Below are 22503 nucleotides of genomic sequence, written 5' to 3'. Positions count from 1 at the left end.
ATAACAAGAATGTGGACACTCGATTAATTTAAAATGGTATGACATAAACACTTTTATAGTATGTTTATTTCAGTGCAACCTGTGAAAGACAATAAGATCTATTAGTAATGAGCTCATTATACATGTTTACACAGGCTGTAACCACTGTACCCAGAGTGTACCTGCAAAATTCTGGATATGTCACATGGTCGGGCTCCACTGTGGGCCAGCTCCACTATCTTCTGCCTGGTGGAATCAGGTAAAGGTCTCCCATTCACAAACACACCTCCAAGCTGGTTTACTCCACTGTGACCTACACTCCCAAAAAAGATTATATTTATAGGAACAAAATCTTAAAAATGGTGACTTGTCTAACTACATTGAGCTGGTTTGCAACAATTGACCACATGGATGCAAAACATACATCTAGTAGTTTGAAACAAATCTTAATCAAAATTTACACGTTTGTTTTTTTAACAATCCAATGGTTTTAAGAGAACCTTTAAATTGAGTAAATGCTGTTTAGTTTTATTGATATATGTATGTGGGCAAATGTTTCTAATCAAAGGTTCTCCTGTAGTTCTCAGTTCCTCCTGAGTTTTAATTATTCAGGAGCCCATGACATATTGGATAATTCATTACTTTTTGCAAATAGAGCGATGAACAAAAACTAAAAAGTACATTAACACCAAGGGCTCTATCTTCATGACCCATACATTCTATGCGATTCATGGCAGAATTTTGGGACGAAGCGGGTTAGACTCAATGTTGGTCATTTCTTGGAGCAGCGCATTAAAAGAGGGACATCTGATCACAGTTGAATTCAATCGACCCAACCAATGATCTACACATTCTGTTTTACTTTGGGCTAATCTTCATTCCTCTCCATTCCAGTGCGTGCCTCCGAGAAGCCACTTCTTTCATACCTTTAAATGCACACTGACAGCCCGTTACATGACAAAAAAAGAAACTGAATTGCTTGAGTCCAGGAGGTCCAAAGGGCCAAAATACATTTTTACAGAATTAGAAGCAAACAAGCCACAGGTGAATGACGTACTTTGCTTTGCCCGGGACCCGTCTCCCCCACCTGAAAGCGGAGGGAGGATACCCTCTCATCTACTGAGGTGAACCCTCCTGTACAGGCACTGAGCAAGGGGACAATCTGTATAACCACTCACCACCACCCACTCAGCATCACTCACCTTGGGCAACTGCAGGAAGAGTCCAACTCCTCTCAAGAGGACTACTACTGGAGTCCAAGTTAAATGTCTAACGGAGCCTGACGATGTCAAGCCCGTATTTCTCAAAACCGCACATCAGCTTAGGCTCTTTCATTGCCATCCATACATCCATCCATTTCTTCTTTTCCTTTTGGCTTGTCCCGTTGGGAGTTGCCACAGGGTGTCATCTTTTTCCATATAAGCCTATTTCCTGCATCTTCCTCTCAAACACTCACTGCCCTTGTGTCTTCCCTCACAATATCCATGAACCTATTTGGTCTGCCTCTTACGCTTTTGCCTGGTAGCTCCATCCTCAGCACCCTTCTACTAATATACTCACTCTCTTGCCTCTAGACATGTCCAAACCATCAAAGTCTGCTCTCTTGAACGTTGTCTCCAAAACGTCCAACGTTGGCTGTCCCTCTAATGAGCTCATTTCTAATCCTATTCAACCTGCTCCCTCCAAGTGAAAACCTCAACATCCTCATTTCTGCCACCTCCAGTTCTACTTCCGATTTTGTCTTCTGTGCCACCGTCTCTAATCTGAATGTCATGGCCGTTGTTTTATAAAATTTGCCCTTCATCCTAGCAGAGACTCTTCTGTCACATAACTCACCAGACACCTTCCACCAGCTTTTCCAACCTGCTTGGACCCACTTCTTCACTTCCTTAACACACTAACCATTGCTCTGAATTGTTGACCCCAAGTATTTGACGTCGTCCATCCTCGATATCGCTTCTCCCTGGAGCCTCACACTTCCTCCTGCACCCCTCTCATTTACACATATATTCTGTTTAACTTTGGCTAATCTTCATTCCTCTCCTTTCCAGTGCATGCCTCTTCTTCTTTTCCTTTCGGCTTGTCCCATAAGGAGTCGACACAACATGTCATTGTTTTCCATCTAAGCCTATCTCAGGCATCTTCCTGTCTAACACCAACTACCCTCGTGTCTTCCCTCACAACATCCATTAACCTTCTCTTTGGTCTTCCTCTCGCTCTTTTGCCTGGCAGCTTCATCCTCAGCACTCTTCTACCAATATTACTCACTCTCTTGCCTCTGAACATGTCCAAACCATCAAAGTCTCGTCTCTCAAACCTTGTGTCCAAAACATACAACCTTACCTGTCCCTCTAATGAGCTCATTTCTAATCCTATCCACTCCCATCACTCCGAGCGAGAACCTCAACATCTTCATTTCTGCCAGCTCCAGTTCTGCTTCCTGTTGTCTCTTCAGTGCCACGGTCTCTAATCCATACATCATGGCTAGCCTCACCACTGTTTTATAAACTTTGCCCTTCATCCGAGCAGAGAGTCTTCTGCCACATTACACACCAGACACCTTCCGCCAGCTGTTCCAACTTTCTTGGACCCATTTCTTCACTTCCTTACCGCACTCACTATTGCTCTGGATTGTTGACCCCAAGTATTTGAAGTCTTCCACCCTCGCTATCTCTTCTCCCTGAAGCCTCATTGGAAGGCATGTCGGTGAAATTGAGTCCTTTGAAAAATTCTCTTCACTCACTCACAACATCCCATCGTAGTCAGCAGCGTCCCATCCCCATTATACAGTGTTGATGTTGCACTGCTTCCTCTTCCTGAGACAGCAGATGCTCAGATGCTGGACCAGAAGTCGGAAGTCGTTCTCCATGGCCTCAATGAACTCCTCCCATCTTTTTGTATCAGCGAACACCAAAGCTGTATTCCGCTTGTCCAGATGGTACCCATCAGCTGCCTCAAAAATCTCACAGGCCAAAAAGGCCCTACAGGACCCTTTCATCAACTTAACGGTGCCCACCACCGGGTTCAGGGATTGCCACCATGGCAGGCTCCTGCTCCGGTTGGCTACCTCAGTAGTAGAGACGTGGGAAACCCTTACTCGATGTCCGCCACCTACGTCGGAATGTTGGTGAAGTTCTGCTAGAGTTGGGAGTTTAAATTATTTCTTACAGGGGATTCGGTTAGCCATTCCCAGCAGGCACACACAATATGTTTGGCCCTGCCAGGTCACATTGGCATCTTCGCACACCATCAGAGCCAACTCACCACCAATTGGTGATCAGTAGAATACTCCACCTCTCTCTTCACCTGAGTCTCCAAGACATGTGGCTACAAGTCCAGTGGCATGATCATGATCAAGTTAACTATGGAACGCTGACTTCGGCTGTCCTGGTGCTAAGTGCAAGTTTGGACACCCTTGTGCTTGAACACGGTGTTCCTTATACAATACGTGATGAGCACAGAAGTTCAATAACAACACAATCCATGTTCTGATTGGGGTGGGCATGGAGGCCGTTCATCCCAATCATGCCATTTCAGCTCTCACTGTCATTGCCCACGTGAGCATTGAAGTCAACTAGCATAAGGATGGAGTCCCCACAAGGAGCACTCTTCAGCACTCCCTCCAAGAATTCCAAAAAGGGTAGGTACTCTGAACTCCTGTGAGGACCCGTCCCGCCCAAATGAAGGATTTGATTCCGGTACATTCAACCACAAAACATAAATGCCGAGCCGGGGGGCAATAGGTATACACGCACCTGCCAAGCGCAACTCACCATGGGCCACACAAGAATGGAAAAGTGTAACCCTTCTCAAGAGGACTGGTACCAGAGCCCAAGCCATGTGTGCAGGCTACTCAACTCTATCTAGACCAGGGTTCGGCAACCCAAAATGTCAAAAGAGCCATGTTGGACCAAAAATACAAAAAAACAAATCTGTCTGGAGCCGCAAAAAACAAAAGCCTTATATAAGCCTTATGATGAAGGCAATACAGGTATGTCTCACTATCCAACTGACATAACAAACATTCACCATTCAATGTTTATTTTTCCTACAGCGCTTTATGGAGAGAATGAGAAATGAAATGAGAGAATGAGAGAATGTCACCATGTGACAACTCTGCTGTACAATGGTGTTTTAAATTTAACCTCGATTATTGCTGCGCCAGTAAAATTGCAGAAATATAAGAGAGAGATATATGAGAACTTTTTATGTCATTATAATTTTGAGGATTAAAAAAAAAAGAAAATGGAACATGCCTCCTGTAATTTAAGACTTCCCCGTGGTAATAAAATACAGCCTGCAATTATAAAAAATAGAACAGCAGCCTTTCGAAAAGGTAAAGTATAACAAATGATTGATTTCTGTGCATTATCTTTTTTAGTTTTCGGCGAATGGTACGACAGGCACCCGCCATGCCAAGATCAAAGAAGCACGTGTTACAGGGTATTTCGCAATCATCGTTTACAGAAATGTTGACATTTAATACTCATTCGATACATTTTTACACCATTCGAAAACAAAAGAATTTTGGGGTCATGTTTGTCCTTCTACATAAATCACATTGAAACAAAAAATATAATTTCTCCCCCACCTTTTTCCATTTTCATACGTTTTTGTAAAAGCTCTCAGAAGCCACTAGGTCGATGCTAAAGAGCTGCATGCGCTCTGGAGCCACGGGTTGCTGACCCTTGATCTAGAGGGAACTTCTCATCCTTGCACATCAGCTCAGGCTCCTTCTCTGTCAGTGAGGTGATATTCCACATTTCTAGTGCCCGCTTTCGTAGCAGGGGATTTGACCGCTGACTGACATTTCTAAATTATCTCCATGGAGGATCAAAACAATGACCAGGCACCTTCAACTGACAGCCAGCTCTCCACTCTCCAACCCCCTTGGCACCTCCCTCAGATGGTGAGCCTATGGGAAGGGGGACCCAACTTGCCTCTTCAGGCAGTGCTCAACCCTCTAGGGACAGGCCCAGCCACCAGACACTCATCAGGGCCGCCTGTAACAGGGCAAGGGATAACAAGGTCCAATATTTGTACTCATCATAAGAGGTCCATGAGCTGTATTTTGTCTTTCTCCGGCCTGCCCATGCCCCTGACAGTACCCCTCCCATGGGCTTGATTCCAGACGCGAGAAAACAAACAAAAAACAAAACACCGACCAAGGGGAGGTGGAAGGGGGCACTGAGGAGGGCACACACCCCACCCCAGTCTGTCCAGTGGCCTACCAGGAGTTTGAGCAAGCATTTCAAGATGTCGACTAGGATGCCAAGCACCAGGGTCTCCATGTGGCCACTCAGGTGGACGTCCACGAGGAGAGTCCAAATGGCAAAGCAGGATCCAAGCAGGAACGGCAACTGCAGATGAATCACCGCCGAGGCAGGAGTGAGATGGGATGGCTACTGCTGGATGAGAACTGCTGAGGTGTGGGCGAGAGCCACCACCTGATGATGGTCGAACACCGCCAAGGCATGGGTGAAAGGTAGCGGCTGCTGCTTAGGTGCTACACAGGCGTGTGTATTTCGTTGGGCACATCCATCCAGTTTAATTGCCAAAATCCATCGATCTTTTCTCGTCTTTTGAGCTGGTATTCTATAGAATGATATCCTTGAAGAACTGTCTCCTCTATTGTGACAGTCAATAGCACAAAAGGTCTTGGGCATTGTGAAAAATCTGCTCCGGTTCAATGACTCCCGCACTGCCGAGCAGCTAGGCTTGACCAGCAAAATGGCACCGTGCAAACTGTGTCGTCACGTGCACAAGCTCTATAGTAGTCTCACCACGCGGCACCATCTGCACATCTGTTGTTGACCAATACTACTCTCTCGCACATGAGTAGCATCTGCTCCACTGGCACAATTGATTGAGGGATATCTGCAACACTTGCACAATCGACATTGTCCCAGATTACTGCACGACTAGTAACTTCAAGTGGATACATTACTTGACATCTTAACACTCTTTTTACAATGGTGATTGCACAGGACAATTGGTCTATTAGCCACTCTCACTGCTCTAAATGCTAGAAGACTGTGTCCTTTGCACAACTGCGCCCCCAAAAAGGAGTTCCATCATTACCAGATTACAAGCAGACTTTATTGCTCCATGACTGTTACTGCAATTTCTTTATATCTCTGGTGAATAAAGATGATTCTGATTCTGATAAAGAGTAATAATACACTGACAGTACACTTATATGTATATTATATGTGAATTATATGTAGTGTTGACATAAGACGCCATATTATTTAATTTGGGTAAATGTGATTTTAGTTTCACATGCTACCTAGCGATCTTGCTTGCTACTCTCTGGTGTTAAACTGTTAGCAAAGTGGTGGCCCTACACTTACTTCCTCGATGTTCAGTACATTATTACTTTATCTTAAGACTACTGTATATACTTTAAGGCTTTAGACGTTTTTATAAGCACCAATGAAACTGTTGAGTCAGTCAGTGAAAAAAGTGTAAAAAAGTGACTTGATTTAGCAGAGCCTGGACCCGGAAGAATGAGAGAGCAATTTCCAATTATCGCTCTTCTTCCACTGGTCAAATCAGAATCTATCTGCAGCAATGTCAAAGGAAAGAAAAGTCAACGGTGAGTGCCAAGAAATATATATTGTATTATATATATTATATAATATATAAATACTTTTTATAGGTTCAAGAGAGCAGACTTCGATGGTTTGGACATGTTCAGAGGCATCAGAGTGAGTATATTGGTAGAAGGGTGCTGAGGATGGAGCTGGCAGGCAAAAACGGGAGAGGAAGAACAAAGAGAAGGTTGATGCATGTTGTGAGGGAAAACATGAGGGCAGTTGGGTTAGAGAGGAAGGTGCAAGAGATAGGCTAAGATGGAAAAAGATGACACGCTGTGGTGACCCCTAACAGGACATGGCAAAAGGAAAAGACGACTGGATGACCTGCATGACGAATTCCGCAATAAATTTTGTGATTTTGGAAAAATTGACAAGACACTTTAGCTGGTGTCATCTCCTTACTGACAAGACCCGGAAAACAGATGCCACAGCATTAATCTCCAATGCTGTTCAAGGTCAAGTTTAACTCCCTGAACCTGGATGAGTTTTATGCTTCATTAAATGCAGCCACATTTCCAAACATCCAGAAGATGGTGTTGTTTGGCTCTACAAATGTCCGTGAAGAGACTTTTAGTGTGAACAACACCAACAAAGCGCTCCACAGATCCCAGATGAGTGATAAACACCTCAGATTTGTTCTGAGAATTTCCACAACCGGATTACCACCAGACTTCGATGCACTGGCTAAAATGGGTGACCAACAATACTGTTAAAAAGTATGTTAATACTGTGATGCATTTTTATCATTTGTTTGATATATACTGTTAATAAATGTAGTTTTTGTATGTATTGTAACTTGGTGCTGACCTGGCCTGTCCGTGAATTTTTAAAAGTCAATGCATCCCTGAGATACAAATATTGACCACCCCTGCATTACAGGTGCTGCTGGAAGAGCACTCCCGCAGAGGACTCCATTGTTCTGCTGGGAGAATTTAATGCTCACATGGGTATTGACAGTGAGACCTGGAAGGATATGATTGGAAGGGCATGATTTGGAAGAACAACCACAATCCCAGCCCACCCCCCAATCAGAACCCGAGTGTTGTTCTGTTTCTAGACTTCTGTGTTTACCATGGATTGTCCATAACGAACACCATGTTCAGGTATAAGTGCACTTGGCACCAGGATACACTAGGTTGCTTTGTGGTCTCATCATTGGATTTGCAGACAGATGCCTTAGAGAGTTGAGTGAAGTTGAGTCGGCCTGTCAACTGATCTTCACCTGGTGGTGAGTTGGCTTCGATGTCTAATAAAATCCAATCAAAAGCCTTTATTGACATTATATGACTGTACATACAACAAGATAATGAGTTCTTCTCCACAAGGTGCCGAACCAATAAAATGAAATAAAATAGAAGAACATCTTAAATATGAGGTAAAGTAACTCACATAAAAAAATATTTACAATCAAGGCACGGTTATTGCTAAAAGAACTTACAAATCAATCAATATTTATTATTATGATTGATAGGTAATAGATTATTACTCACTAAGAAAAACAAACAAGAAAGTGCAGTTGCATAATTTTAAATTACAGTACTGTTTATTTTTCGTGGTATTAAGTTCAAGGTGGTGATGGCTCTAGGGAAAAAGTTGTCTTTGCGTCTACTTGTCCATGTTTTGTGGAACCTGTAATGCCTGCCAAAGGGCAGCAGGTTAAACAGGTGGTCACCAGGATCAGAAGAATCCTTCACAATATTAGTAGCTCTGTTCTGATACCAAGAGCTGGCAATGTTCTCTAGAGAGAGCAGAGAACAGGCAGTCATCTTCTCGGCGGTAATGATCGCTCTTTGCAGTGTTTTACTGTTCGCTGTTATACATCCAGCATGATTGTGATGCAATATGTGAGGATGCTCTCCACGATACTTCTGTAGAAATGTAGTACCAGCTTAGGTTTCAGATTGTTTTTCCTCAGCACTGTCAGGAAGTGGAGCTGTTGCTGGGCCTTTTTCACCACAGCCATGGTATTTACAGTCCAGGTGAGTTTAGACTCCCAGAAATCTAAAGGAGTGGACCCTCTCCACACACTCCCCATTGATGAACAGAGGGATCAGGTCCATGCCACACGTCGGGAAGTCCAGGATGATTTTCTTCATTTTTGTGGTGTGTTTTGTGGACTTTGAGAAGGTGTTCGGCCATGTCCCTCGGGGAGTCCTGTGGGGGTCCTTCGGTAATATGGGAATCCAAACCCCCTGATTAAGGCTGTTCTGTCTCTGTACGACAGGTGTAAGATTTTGGTCCGCATTGTCGGCAGTTAATCGGACCCATTTCGTGTTGGACTCTGCCAAGGCTCCCCTTTGTCACCAATTTTGTTCATCACCTTTATGGACAGAATCTCCAAGTGAAGCCAAGGTGTAGAGGGAGTCCAGTTTGGTGGCCTCAGTATTGCATCTTTTCTTTTTGGAGACGATGAGGTTCTGTTTGCTTCATCGAGCTGTGATCTCCAACTCTCACTGGAGAGGCTCACAGCTGAGGGTAAAGCGGCTGGGATGAGAGTCAGCACTTCCAAATATGAGACAACTGTCCTCAGTGAGAAAAAGGTGGCGTGTGTGTGTGTTTGTGTGTGTGTGTTTTTTAAGCGAAAACTCAGCGTTGTGCCCCAGCGAAAGCTTCCTCAGCGGCGCCCAAGAGGTGGTGACTCTTCGTGCACATTTATCATTTTAGGGATCCAGTGGGAGGAATGGGCTCCTATTTGGAAGCACTTTTATCCATTTGGGGATCAAACGGCAGGAATCAACCACCTTGTGCAGCAAATGGCAAGGGTACTATGGTACTTATTGGGATGTCCTCCATACCTCTTTTCTCCTTGTTGTACCCTGCATTGTGATTCGCCCTCTTGAGGAGGAGGCTTTTTGGCCAACAAAGGATGGTTTGAACACTTTCAAAAAAGATATGGCCTAAGAAACGTGCCTCTGTATGATGCTGCTCGTCATTACTTGGAGGAAAGGTTTCCTAACCTTATCAGTGAGGGATGATTTTTCTTTTTAGATTATCTCTCTCACAGTGGACATGCACCTACGGTGAAAATTTCAGACCCCTCCATGATTTCGAAATGAGAGAACTTGCAACATAGTAGGGTTAACAAATACTTATTTTCTTCACTGTTTATGTACAGTGTCTTGTGAAAGTATATTTTCGCCTCATTTCAGCCTTTGAACATGAAGAATTAACAAGAAGTGGGACACAATCGAGAAGTGGAACAAAATGTATTGGATATTTTATATTTTTTTAACAAATAAAAACCTGAAAAGTGGGGCGTATAATATTATTCAGCCCCCTTGCATTAATACTTTGTAGCGCCACCAATTGCTGCAAATACAGCTGCAAGTCGCTTGGGGTATGTCTATCAGTTTTGCACATCGAGAGACTGAAATTCTTGCCCATTCTTCCTTGCAAAACTTGGTTGGATGGAGAGCATTTGTGAATAGCAGTCTTCAACTCTGCCCACAGATACTCGATTGGATTCAGGTCTGGACTTTGACTTGCCTATTCTAACACCTGGATTTTTGTGAACCATTCCATTGTAGATTTGGCTTTATGTTTTGGATCATTGTCCTGTTGGAAGATATATATTCATCCCTGTCTCAGGTCTTTTCCAGACTCCAACAGGTTTTCTTCCAGAATGGTCCTGTATTTGGCTCCATTCATCTTCCCATCAGTTGTAACCACCTTCCCTGTCCCTGCTGAAGAAAAGCAGGCCCAAACCATGAGGCTGCCACCACCATGTTTGACAGTGGGGATGGTGTGTCCAGAGTGATGAGCTGTGTTGTTTTTATGCCAAACATATAGTTTTGCATTATGGCCAAAACATTGAATTTTGGTTTCATCTGACCAGAGCTCCTTCGTCCATATGTTTGGTGTGTCTTCCCAGGTGGGTTGTGGCAAAGTTTAAATGAGACATTTTATGGATATGTTTGAGAAATGGCTGTCTTCTTGCCACTCTTCCATAAAGGTCAAATTTGTGCTTTGTACAACTGATTGTTGTCCTACAGACTCTCCCACCTGTAGTTCTCTGGAGTTCATCTAGAGTGATCACGGGCCTCCTTCCATTTCAATATGATTGATTTCACAGTGCTCATTGAGATGTTTAAAGCTTGGGAAATCTTTTTGTATCCAAATCCAGCTTTAAACTTTCCACAACAGTATCTCGGCCCTGCCTGGTGTGTTCCTTGGTCTTTACGATGCTCTTTGCACTTTCAACAGAACCCTTCGACTATCACAGAGCACGTTTATACGGAGACTTGATTACACACAGGGCAATTGTATTTATCATCTTCAGTCAACATTGGATCATTCAGAGATCTTCACTGAACTTCTGGAGTGAGTTTGCTGCACTGAAAGTAAAGGTGCCGAATAATATTGCATGTCCCACTTTTTAGGTTTTTATCAATTAAAAAAGTATAAAATATCCAATAAATTTCCTTCCACTTCATGATTGTGTCCCACTTGTTGTTGATTCCTGACAAAAAAAAAATAATTTTATATCTTTATGTTTGAAGCCTGAAATGTGGCGAAAAGTTGAAAAGTTCAAGGAAACCGAATACTTTCACAAGGCACTCTACACTTATCTCGTTAAAAGAAAAGATGACAACGATGACATCTCCTGGGGTCTCCTTTGTTGTTTGGCATTAATCGACGTATTTACCATAATTAAAATGGTCCTACATTGACAGTGACACAATTTTGTGCCTTATGAGACGTCAACTATGACGAGCCTCTTTGGTTACTACGTGTGTATGTTGGGACGGTACCAAACTCTGATTGGCAAACTGTATCTGTACATGTACAACTTTTGTCTGTAACTCCTCTTTGAACATTGACTGGTTGGGCAGCAACTGCAACAGCATCCTGTGACAACTGTACCCCATGTCTCAGTCCACAGGAGGGCCTAATATATATCTTCCAGAGGTAGTAAACTTGACAAAACCAGTGCACTACAGAGCAAAATGCTGTTCATAGAAAACACAAGTGCAATGTGTTACATGCAAGGTGTTCCTCTGCTAATAGACAGATTGCACCTATTACACAGCATTTCACACATAGCTGTAAAGATGTTTCCATGGGGAAAAAAGTTTGAACTCAGTTTGGGAGTGTAAGTGGAATGCTTTATGTATGATGACATGTACAGAAAAAAATTGTTTTGCACATTATTACTCAGGTATGACTTTATTCAAACTATTGAAATATTGAACTAACAATCTCATATGTGTACATCATTTTGCTCATAAACTACATAATGCAAAATTATTTATATATATTTTTTTGGTTTAATTTAATTTAATTTATTTTTTTTGTTTTTAAGTTCTTCCGGTCCCAAGAAGCTCAAATAGCCAAGAGAAATTAAAAATGCTTGCAAGAGCTTGGGATTTAGGTTAATGTGCCTCCATAAACCATAAAACCTTCTCTGTTAAATGATTTCATCTCCATTAATGAACTTATGATACAATTTACAAATTAACAAAAGGACAAAAAAATACAGACTCATGGGGAATAGCCAAAGCTGTATTTTCACAGGCTGCTCAACATGAGCCTATGTGCAAATGGTGGTTTATCTTGATTTTTGTGCAAGCACGAGGCTTGCTGTTGTGTGTGTATTAACAGCAGATTAGTCTGTCTACGTCTGCTTGTCCTTTGACTAAACCTATGCCTACTAACCTATTTACTAGTTACTTGTAGAAGCACAACATTTGGCACAGGTGGTTTACAATGATTTTGGTGAATTGTGGTGCAGGGAGACAGATACACCATTACCCAAATACCCCTTTAATTTTAACTTTAACATAGACTAGGTAGCATGTGAATTGTATACCTTACGTGCTGACTTTGTTTTTTTGATTGCTTTTATTTGACTATCTGCAGCCCAATTGGGGGCATAACCATGTGCAACCTGTAGGCCGGTCCCAAGCCCAGATAAATGCAGAGGGTTGCATCAGGAAGGGAATTGTAAAACTGTGCCAAACATATATGAGGGTTAGTGACTGACACTGGCACTGTTAATCTGCAAGGCGTAAGTAGAAATTCAGGTAATGTGGGTCGAAGACAAAAAAGAGGAGGAAACCAGCTTAGTTGGTAGAAGAAGAAGAGGAATGCACAGACCCTACAAGTATGTGTAGGAACTTTGAATATTGGGACTATGACAGGAAAAGCTTAGGAGTTCGTGGACATGATGATTAGGAGAAAGGTTGATATATTGTGCATCCAAGAGAGCAAGTGGTAAGGGAGGAAGGCTAGAAGTTTACGAGCAGGGTTTATATTATTTTACCATGGAGCAGATGGGAGGAGAAATGGATTAGGGGTTATTTTAACGGAAGAGCTGGCCAAGAGTGTCTTGGAGGTGAAAAGAGTATTAGATCGAGTGATGAGGCTGAAATTTGAACTTGAGGATATTATGTATATTGTGATTATCGGCTATGCCCCTTAGGTAGGATGTGATCTCTAGTTGAAAGAGAAATTCTGGAAGGAAACTAGACGAAGTACTTCTGAGCATCCCAGATAGAGAGAGTTGTGATTGGTGCAGATTGTAATGGACATATTGGTAAAGGAAACAGGGGCGATGAAGAAGTGATGGGTAAGTATGGCATCCAGCAAAGTAACTTTGAGGGACAGATGGTGGTGGACTTCGCAAAAAGGATGCAAATGGCAGTAGTGAACACTTATTTCCAGAAGAGACAGGAACATAGAGTGACCTACAAGAGTGGAGGTAGAAGCACACAAGTGGATCATATTTTGTGCAGACAATTTCATCTCAAGGAGGTTACTGAGTGTAAGGTAGTGGTGGGGAGAGTGTAGCCCGACAGCATAGCATGGTGGTGCGTAGGATGAGTCTGGTAGCGGGTAGGAAGATTAAGAAGAAAAAGGTAGAGCAGAGAATCAGGTGGTGGAAGTTGAGAAAGGAAGAATGTTGTGTGGCTTTCCAGAAAGAGGTGAGACAGGACGAGCTCCCAGAATACTGGAATACGACTGCCAAAGTATTCAGAGAGGCAGGCAGGAGAGTACTTGGGGTGTTCTCTAGTAGGAAAGGGGAGAAGGAGACTTGGTGGTGGAGCGTCAAAATACAGGACGTCATCCAAGGAAAGAGATTAGCGAAGAAGTGGGACAGGGAGAGGAATAAGGAGAGGCGAAATGAATACAATGAGATGCAACGTAGGGCAAAGGTTGAGGTAGCAAAGGCTAAACAAGAGGCATATGATGACATGTGGATACAAAAGAAGGAGAAAAGGATCTCTACAGGTTGGTCAGACAGAAGGATAGAGATGGGAAGGATGTGCAGTAAAGGTGATTAAGGATAAGGATGAAAATATGTTGACTGGTGCTAGGAGTGTGCTAAGTACAGTGAAGAAAATAAGTATTTGAACACCCTGCTATAGTGCAAGTTCTCCCACTTTTCCCAATTTTCATTGTAGGTGCATGTCCACTGTGAGAGAGATAATCTAAAAAGCAAACTCCAGAAATCACAATGTATGATTTTTTAACAATTTATTTATGTGATACAGCTGCAAATAAGTATTTGAACACCTCTCTATAAGCTAGAATCCTGACCCTCAAAGACCTGTTAGACTACCTTTAAAAGTCAACCTCCATTCCATGTATTATCCTGAATCAAATGCACCTGTGTGAGGTCGTTAGCTGAATAAAGACACCTGACTCAATCTTGTAACATGGCCAAGACCAAAGAGCTGTCCAAACACACCAGAGACAAACATGTACAACTCCACACAGCTTTAAAGGGTAACGGAGAGATTGCAAAGCAGCTTGGTCAAAAAAGGTCCACTGTTGGAGCAATCATTACAAAATGGAAAAAGCCAAACATGACAGTCAATCTCAATCGGAGTGGAGCCACATGCAAGATATCACCTCATGGGGTCTCAATGATCCTGAGAAAGGTGAGGAATCCGCACAGGACTACATGATAGGACTTGGTCAATGACCTGAAAAGAGCTGCGACCTCCGTTTCTAAGGTGACTCTTGGTAATACACGAAGACGTCATGGTTTGAAATCATGCCTGGCACGGAAGGTTCCCCTGCTTGAACCAACACATGTCAAGGCCTGTCTTAACTTTGTCAATGAACATTTGGATGAGTCAAGCGAGAAACGTTTGTGGTCAGATGAGACCAAAATGTAACTTTTTGGTCATAATTCCACTAACTGTATTTGGAGGAAGACAAATGATGAGTTCCATCCCAAGAACACCATCTCTCCTGTGTAGCATGGGGGTGGTAGCATCATGCTTTGGGGAGGGAGGGGTTGTCATAACCAGGACTCTAGTGTGGACCCAAATGCACTACTCGATAGACAGGGAGGCAGTGAAAGGAAGGTCTTCATTCATCCCAATGTCATAAGCCGGAGAGTCAGTCAGAGAGAGCAGCAGTATCAAGAGCGTCAAGCTGACGGGGTTGGTCAGAGGACAGGCGGAGGTCGGTACACAGGGATTCAGGATCGGGAACAAGGAAGTGCCGGAATAAAGCAAAGATGGCAACGATCTGGCAAAGCCAGACTGTCCGCTGGTTCCTATATATACTAGGATTAATTATCCCTTATGAGGTGCAGGTGTGCAGGGGACCTGCACGGCCAGGGCTGGGACCGGCAGGACACTTTTTCTGCACATGGGACAGTATGACTACACTGTATTAAGGAGAGAATCCAATGATCATTTGGATGATACAGAGGAGTCATGGGAGCATTTGTGGTCAGATGAGACCAAAATGGAACTCTTTGGTCATAATTCCATGACCCGTGTTGAATGATGAATTCCATCCCAAGAACACCATCAGACATGTGAGATTTGGGGGAACAACCTCTTTCCCTCAGTCAGAGCATTGAAGATGGGTCGTGGATGAGTCTTTCAACATGACAATGACACACAGTCAGGAAAACCAAGGAGTGGCTCCGTAAGAAGCATATCAAGGTTCTGGCGCGGCCTCGCCAGTCTCCAGACCTAATCCCAATAGAAAATCTTTGGAGGGAGCTGAAACTCTGTGTTTCTCAGCAACACGATCATCGAACTGCGACTGTTCTGGTGCCAAGTGCACATGTGGACACCCTTATGCCTGAACATGGCGTTCGTTATGGACAATCTGTGATCAGCACAGAAGTTCAGAAATTGTCATGTCCCTATACCTAGATTCTATAGCCGGGGATCAGATCTCCTTCGGTTACCACCCAGCTCACATTGCACCCGACCCCTGTGGTCCATCTCACAGGTGGTGAGCCAATGGGAAGCGGGATCATGTTACCCTTCCGGGCTGTGGCTGGCCGAGCCCCATGGCCAATAGGCACTCGCCATCGACCCATGCCTCCAGGCCTGGCTCCAGAGAGGCCACATCTGGGCAATGGAAACCTGGATCCATTTGTTATACTTATCATAAGGGTTTGTGGAGCCGGACTTTGTCTGGGCCCTCACCCAGAATCTGTTTGCCATGCGTGACCCTACAAGGGGCATGAACCCCCAGAAAACTTAGCTTTTAGGCTCATCGGGACACACAAAACCTTCGACCACGATAAGATGGCCTTATCAAATTTGTAGACAAGATTTAAGATGATGTGTGGTCTTGTTCGAGTCATAAATCCCTCTTCCCCAGGCCCCGCCTCTAGGGTTTTTAATTCTGAACGCCCACCCTTTTGGATCTGGTGTGCTTTTTTTTCTTGTCTTGCTGGCAGCTCACACCCAGGCTGGGAGTTGGCCACTCCCCCCCCCCCCCCCCATTCCTTTTCTTTGTTTGGGCACATGACTCAGGAACCACAAAGCCTGGGATGAGAACAGACTTGGCTTCCCAGCCTACCAAGGCAGAGCATCTAGTAACAGTTGTTCCACCGTACCGCCAAAATAAAGTCGGAACATTAAAACATAGTGACACGGTGGTGTGGTGGTGGTGGAGTCCTCACAGTTTTGAGGACTGGAGTTCAATTCCCGACCTCCCCTTGTGTGAAGTTTGCATGTTCTCCCCATGCCTGCATGGGTATTCTTCAGGCACTCCGGTTGCATAACACATCCCAGAAACATGCATTAATTGGTCGCAAAAGCAGGAACAACGTATTGGACCCTAAGGTTGCTGAGGACAGCTAACCAACTAGGCTGTGTAGCATCACTGGGAGGGAGGAGGCACTCCCTGCATGCTTGCGGCACTGGGGATGTAAATGGTTTTGATTTTCCAGTGGCTAATCTAATCTAAGATTGCTTTTCTTTTTTTAAGTTGTTGCTCACTGCCTTTTGAGTGCCACTGTATTTTTGCAATTTCAGAAGTGTGTATCAGTCAGGTAGCCATTCGCATCAATTAGAACCCAAAAGATAGCACGAATATTCAAAGAATTTGGAGACCTGTCTTTTATACAATTATTACTAAAATTAGAAATGCCAAAAACGTATAAACCTCGAACTTAGAATAAGATGACAACAACATAAGTTTAAAAAAAAATACATCATACACACCAGGGATGAGTATGATTTACAGACAAAATGCATAATGAGCACCTCAGAGAGGTTTTGGGTAGTCGTTGCGACTAGTAGCTACCATTCAGAACAAGGTAGTTGTTGCTACATGAGATCTGAAGCAAATAATTTTTTGGGGCAGAGACAATCCAGCCATCCTGTCTTAAAAATGGTTAGTTTTTCTTGAAAATATTTTTTTATTTAGTTTTTAATTATGTCTGATATTCATCTTTTAAAGCACTTGCGCTCACCCATATGAATCCCATTGAGTTAGTTGCAGGACAACTATCAACCAATCAGAGGACAGGAAAATGTAGCATACAGCAAGAGAGACCTTCATCCATCCTTTTTCTGAGCCGGGTATCCTCACGAGGGTCACGGTAGTACTGGGGCCAATCCCAGCTGGGCAAGAGACAGGGTACACCTGGAACTGGTTTCCACCCAATTGCAGGGCACATGTAGACAGACGACAGTCGCACTTACCATTAAACCTCTGGGCAATTTAGAGTCAATTAATGCATGTTTTTGGGATGTGGGAGGAAACCGAAGTGCCCGGAGAAAACCCATGCAAGCACAGAGAGAATATGCAAACTCCACACAGGCAGGGCCGGGATTTGAACCCCAGTCCTCAGAACTGTGAGGCCAATGCTCTACAGCTGCAGCGCCATACCACCCAAGACAGACCTGTAAGACATAATTTGCAGAAAAGCCGGTGAGTTGACATAAGAGCAGTGAATATAACATCTAATTGGTTAAAAAAAGACAGCCACTGTTCATGGTGCAGATTTGTCCGTGCCACTCATGCGAATTTTGAAGGCCTAGTGCAGATTACATTTGCATGGAAACACACAGCAACGGAAATCTGATTGTACAATAAAATCTTAAACAACTGGAAGGATAGTGAGAACACATGTTATGAATTTGAAGACAAAAGACTTGAACATAAATGAATATATATTATCATCCATCCATTTTCTGAGCAGTTTATCCTCACAAGGATCATGGCAGTGCTGGAACCTATCCCTGGGCTCCAGCTGGGACTTAAATATTAAATATTTTGTCTTTGTAGTGTAAGAGAGTCACTGATGGTGTAGTGGTACACATGCCTGCCTTTGGTACATACCTGCCTTTGGTACAGGCAGCATGGGATAGATTCCTGCTCAGTGATGGTGTTGATAGCTGCCCTGCGACTGACTGGCGACCATTTCAGGTTGTAATCCGTCTTTTGCCCGAAGCTAGATGGGATAGGCTCCAGCTCTCCCTTGACCCTTGTGAGGAAAAGTGGCTTGGATAATGGATGGAGGTCTTTGTAATTTATTAAATTAAATATAGGTTGAACAGTAGGTACCACACTATTTTCCAATTAACGATCATGGTCTCACATTTGGAGGTTGAATCCAACCGCTTCACGCTCGTCTGTGAACTGCTCTAGTGAGATTTGAAGGAAATAAATATTGATTAAATATAGGTTTCACATGATTTGCAAGTTATTGTATTCTGTTTTTATTTGTTTAACACAACATCCCAACTTCATTGGAATTAAGTTTGTATATTAAAAGGTTGAATTGCTTTTGAAAGTTTGATGACATTTTTGACTGCATAAAACCACTAATGGTATGGTGATTTTCTGCTTTCCATGCAGGCAGTGTGGCTTCAACACTCAGTGATGGTGTGCATCTTCATGGAAATTAATGTTCGTTTCTCTATATAGTATGTGGCCTGTGACTGACTGGCGACCAGTCCAGGGTGTGGTATGCTTTTTATCCAAAATTACCTGGGATAGCCTCCAGCTTGCTGTGACACTGCACAGGAAAAGCAGTATATAAATGGGTAGACGGGTGACCTGTACAGTACTGTGCAGGCCTTTTGTGAAGCCTCATTTGACAACTTCCGGTGTGTATGCACACTTTGTGTGTTCTGGGTTATGATGTATGATGTATTAATACCCTTTGAAGACATCCTTAAATCTGCAATATGGTTTCCCCCGCTAAGCCATTAACAGACAATAGACACTGGATTAATTGCACAGTAAATCCCTACTTAACCTGCGCTGTGTCTGAGCACAATTCTACACTCTATTGTCGAGTGGCAAACAGAGCATTAAGCTGCATCCGTTGATGTCCCCCTTCCTGTTTTGGATTAGAATTCAACAAAATAATGGATGCTGTACTCACCGGGTGGGGGGTGGGGGGTGGAGAAACAAGTGGACAAATGGCTATAGTTATGTGGAAATTTAATAGTGGTCTGCAGTGAAGGCCTTATAAGCCTTCTTTGTTGGCCAAAATGCTAACAGCACTGGCATTTACCTTTAAAACTAAAACATTATGATCATCATTATTAGCAGTAGTAGAGCGGCCTTTTTAGCGCAACTGGTTAGAACATTGGCCTGAAGACCAGAGTTCAATCCCGGCCCTGTCTGTGTAGAATTTGTATGTTCTCCCCTTGCCTGTGTGGATTTTCTCTGGGCACTCCGGTTTCCTCCCACATCCCAAAAACATGCATTAATTGGAAACTCAAAATTTCCCTTGGGGTGATGGTAAGTGTGACTTGCCTGTCTCCATGCCCTGCAATTGGCTGGCTACCACTTCAGGGTGTACCCAGCCTCCTCCCAATAATAGCTGGGATAGTCTCCAGCACTCTTGCGAGGATAACGGTTTCAGAAAATGGATGGATGGGTTTGCAAGTGTTTTCAAGTTGTCCTGAGTTCATGTGGTGATATCTTTTACAGTTTGATGTTGGTTTTTGATGCAGTACTGTTTGAGGAATCGAAGGTCATCGGCATTCAATATTGGTTTTCGCCCATGTCACTTACATGCAGTGATTTCTCCAGATTTGCCGAACCTTTTGACGATATTATGGATCATTGACGATGAAATCCCTACATTTTTTGAAATTGTAAATAAAAGGAATAGTTCACTGAACAATGAAAAGCCTTAATCCAAAAGGTCATGTCATATGTACTGTAACTTGATATTCGAGGTTAATCCGATATCATTTAATGATCATTTTATCAGCAATTACAAATTTTCACGGGCGCTGCCATTTTGGCAAGCCACATGATCTACATGCGGAGATGTGACGTATTCTGTGCTTACACAAAGAAATCATGGCTGATTTGTAGTGTAAACACATGCAGTACCAACACCCTCGGACACGTGAAAATGCCCTACTGTATTGCAAAATTTTGCCATAATTCGTATAGAAATAATTCGAGGATGGCTCGGTGGCATATTCTGGGCAGTAAGAAAAGGAAACATTTAAGGACCCAGTGGTGAGTAAGTGCCGAAGTGTGGTCGCCCTGAGCCGTAAGACATATGTACAGGTCTATTTGCACATTTATTTAAGACCAGCACTTTTAGAGTACTATAAGTCTCTGAATTCTTTTCAATAACATTATGATGTTGCTAATCAATGATGACAAAAGTACTTCTTACCATTAATGCGACTTCTTGTGCTTTCATACGTCATGCAGGCATTAAGACTTCCATCCGTTCATCGTGACCGTAATTTAATCTGATTTGCCATCATGATAGTATGATGGTGAACAGTTCTTGACGACAAAGGGATGTCTTTTATTCATTTATCTTCTCTTTATGCAAAGTTGGTAAAATGTTGATTGGCAACGTCGAGTTCAAATGCTTTGGCATACTCCCCATCTGTGAATTTAAACACACAGCAGAAACCTCTCCACAAATGCTGTCCATTCTTGTTGAAAACTTCGGTACTCATATTTTTTTCTTTGAGCGACCTTTGTCAAAAGTTTCCATTACTATTGTTCCACACAATCAGCGTTCGACCGTTCTGTGCCTGTGGTTAGTTAGCGAGTCAGACTCCATATCATTCCCGTCCGAAGGTCCATCCAAACATTAACCAGTATTTACAGCCACAGGTTCAAATCAGTATGGCCGTGTTCCTCCGTCTTCCCGATCAACCGATGCCATTATTTCTTCAGCAGATGAGGATAAATCTGAGACATCAGCTCTGTCCGTGATTGTGTTTGCACACAGGAGGCGCACAGGAGACGTCACTTCCTGTTTTTAAGTCTTGTGACTCACCATAATGGCAGCAACTCACAGTTTCAAGGAACAGTACATATGACATGACCTATGGGATTAAGGCTTTTCATTGTTCAGCAGACTATTCCTTTATGGAACATTGAACTTTGAGAGGACCCACCATATCTGGCTCCTCTCATGGAGGAGCAGCGGTTTGACTCTGAAATTTGACCAGATGACTGAGCTTCTCATCCTGTCTCTAATGAAGATCCCACAGACCCCAGCTTGTGACCATAAGTGAGAATGAAACATAAATCGACTGGTAAATTGACAGCTTCGCCTTTCAGCTTAGCTCTTTCACCACAGCAGTCCAATACAAAGTCCACATCACCGCAGAAGCTGCGCTAATTTGTGTGTTGATCTTCATTCCATTGTCTCACCACTGATGTCCAACAACAGGTTCGATGCTTGCTGCCATGGTGGGTTCCAACCATTTAACAGCCGAAGGTGCGATCGGCCACCTCATCAATGGAGGCAAAGAACATGTTCCACTCAGACTCAATGTCCCCTCCCTCCTTCGGGACATAAGTGAAGTTCTGCTCGAGGTGGGAGTCCAACCTCCTTCTGTAAGGGGATTCTGCCAGACATTGCCACCAGACCCTCACAATATGTTTAGGCCTGCCAGGTCGGACCAGCATAACAGCAATAGAGCCAACTCACAACCAGTGGTGGTCTGTTTACGTCTTTGCCCCTCTGTTCACCCTACTGTCCAGACATGTAAATCTGATGACGACCACAAGTGACCATGTTTACATATGGACACCATAATGGTTGAACATGGTGCTCATTGTTGACAATCCATCATGAGCACATAAGTTTCATAAAAGAACACCACTCATGTTTGGATCTGGAGGTGGGGTTGTCCTTTCCTATCAGTAGTCACCTTCTGCAGCAATTGTTGGTAGACCCTTCAAGAAGTATAAAAACGGTGGGTCTCTATTGCTGTTTGGTGCATAGGTACAAAAACAAACAGTCAGGAAGCATCCCCCCCGCCACCCCTCCCAAAGGCGGAGAAAGTCAACTCTTTCATCCAGCGGGTTAAACCCCAATACACAGGTGCAGATATGGGAAGCAGTAAATGTACCCACCTCTGCTTGGCACTCTCTCACCATTTCCAGAGTGGACAAAAGTTGAACAACTCTCGACAGGAGTGGTACGAGAGCCCAACCTCCAATGTGTGTAGGGGAGTCAAACTATGTCTCGTTGGAACTTGTCATTGTTCCATATTTTTATGTTATGTATATTAATTGTTTGGATATGTTTCTTTTTTTTTTTTAACACAAAAAAGTCTCTCAACTGTGACCAAGAATCAGTGGTTGAGTTGTATGAGTGTGTCATTTTTCTAAGCCCTTGACGTGCTGCTTCACACACCATGTTTACATTGTGTGATCCATGTGATCTTGTTGCAGCAGAAATGTTAATCACAGTATAATTTCCCAGAGG

At 43.4% G+C, this 22503-nt stretch overlaps 1 protein-coding gene across 3 annotated transcripts in view; it reads right to left on the bottom strand.

Moving 5' to 3' along the window:
- LOC133502276 (paired box protein Pax-6-like) overlaps positions 1 to 20992 on the bottom strand; it is a 66966-nt gene extending 45974 nt beyond the window's left edge. For 2 of the 3 annotated variants that reach the window (XR_009795423.1, XM_061822898.1), the window contains exons 1-2: positions 20440 to 20992; positions 162 to 292 (exon numbers count right to left, since the gene is read on the bottom strand). Coding sequence is in view for 2 of the 3 variants with exons in the window: in XM_061822898.1 (XP_061678882.1) it covers positions 162 to 292; positions 20440 to 20473 (165 nt within the window). In the remaining variant the exon portion in view is untranslated. Of the gene's footprint in view, positions 1 to 161; positions 293 to 17256; positions 17314 to 20439 lie in introns of those variants that run through there. The other variant, XM_061822899.1, reaches the window with a different exon arrangement.
- Between the last annotated feature and the right edge of the window lie 1511 nt (positions 20993 to 22503).

Source organism: Syngnathoides biaculeatus, chromosome 6 (assembly GCF_019802595.1).
Source record: "Syngnathoides biaculeatus isolate LvHL_M chromosome 6, ASM1980259v1, whole genome shotgun sequence".
Lineage (NCBI taxonomy): Eukaryota > Metazoa > Chordata > Actinopteri > Syngnathiformes > Syngnathidae > Syngnathoides > Syngnathoides biaculeatus.
Note: the sequence above shows the minus strand (reverse complement) of the source record. Positions and strands in the feature narration are given on the sequence as shown.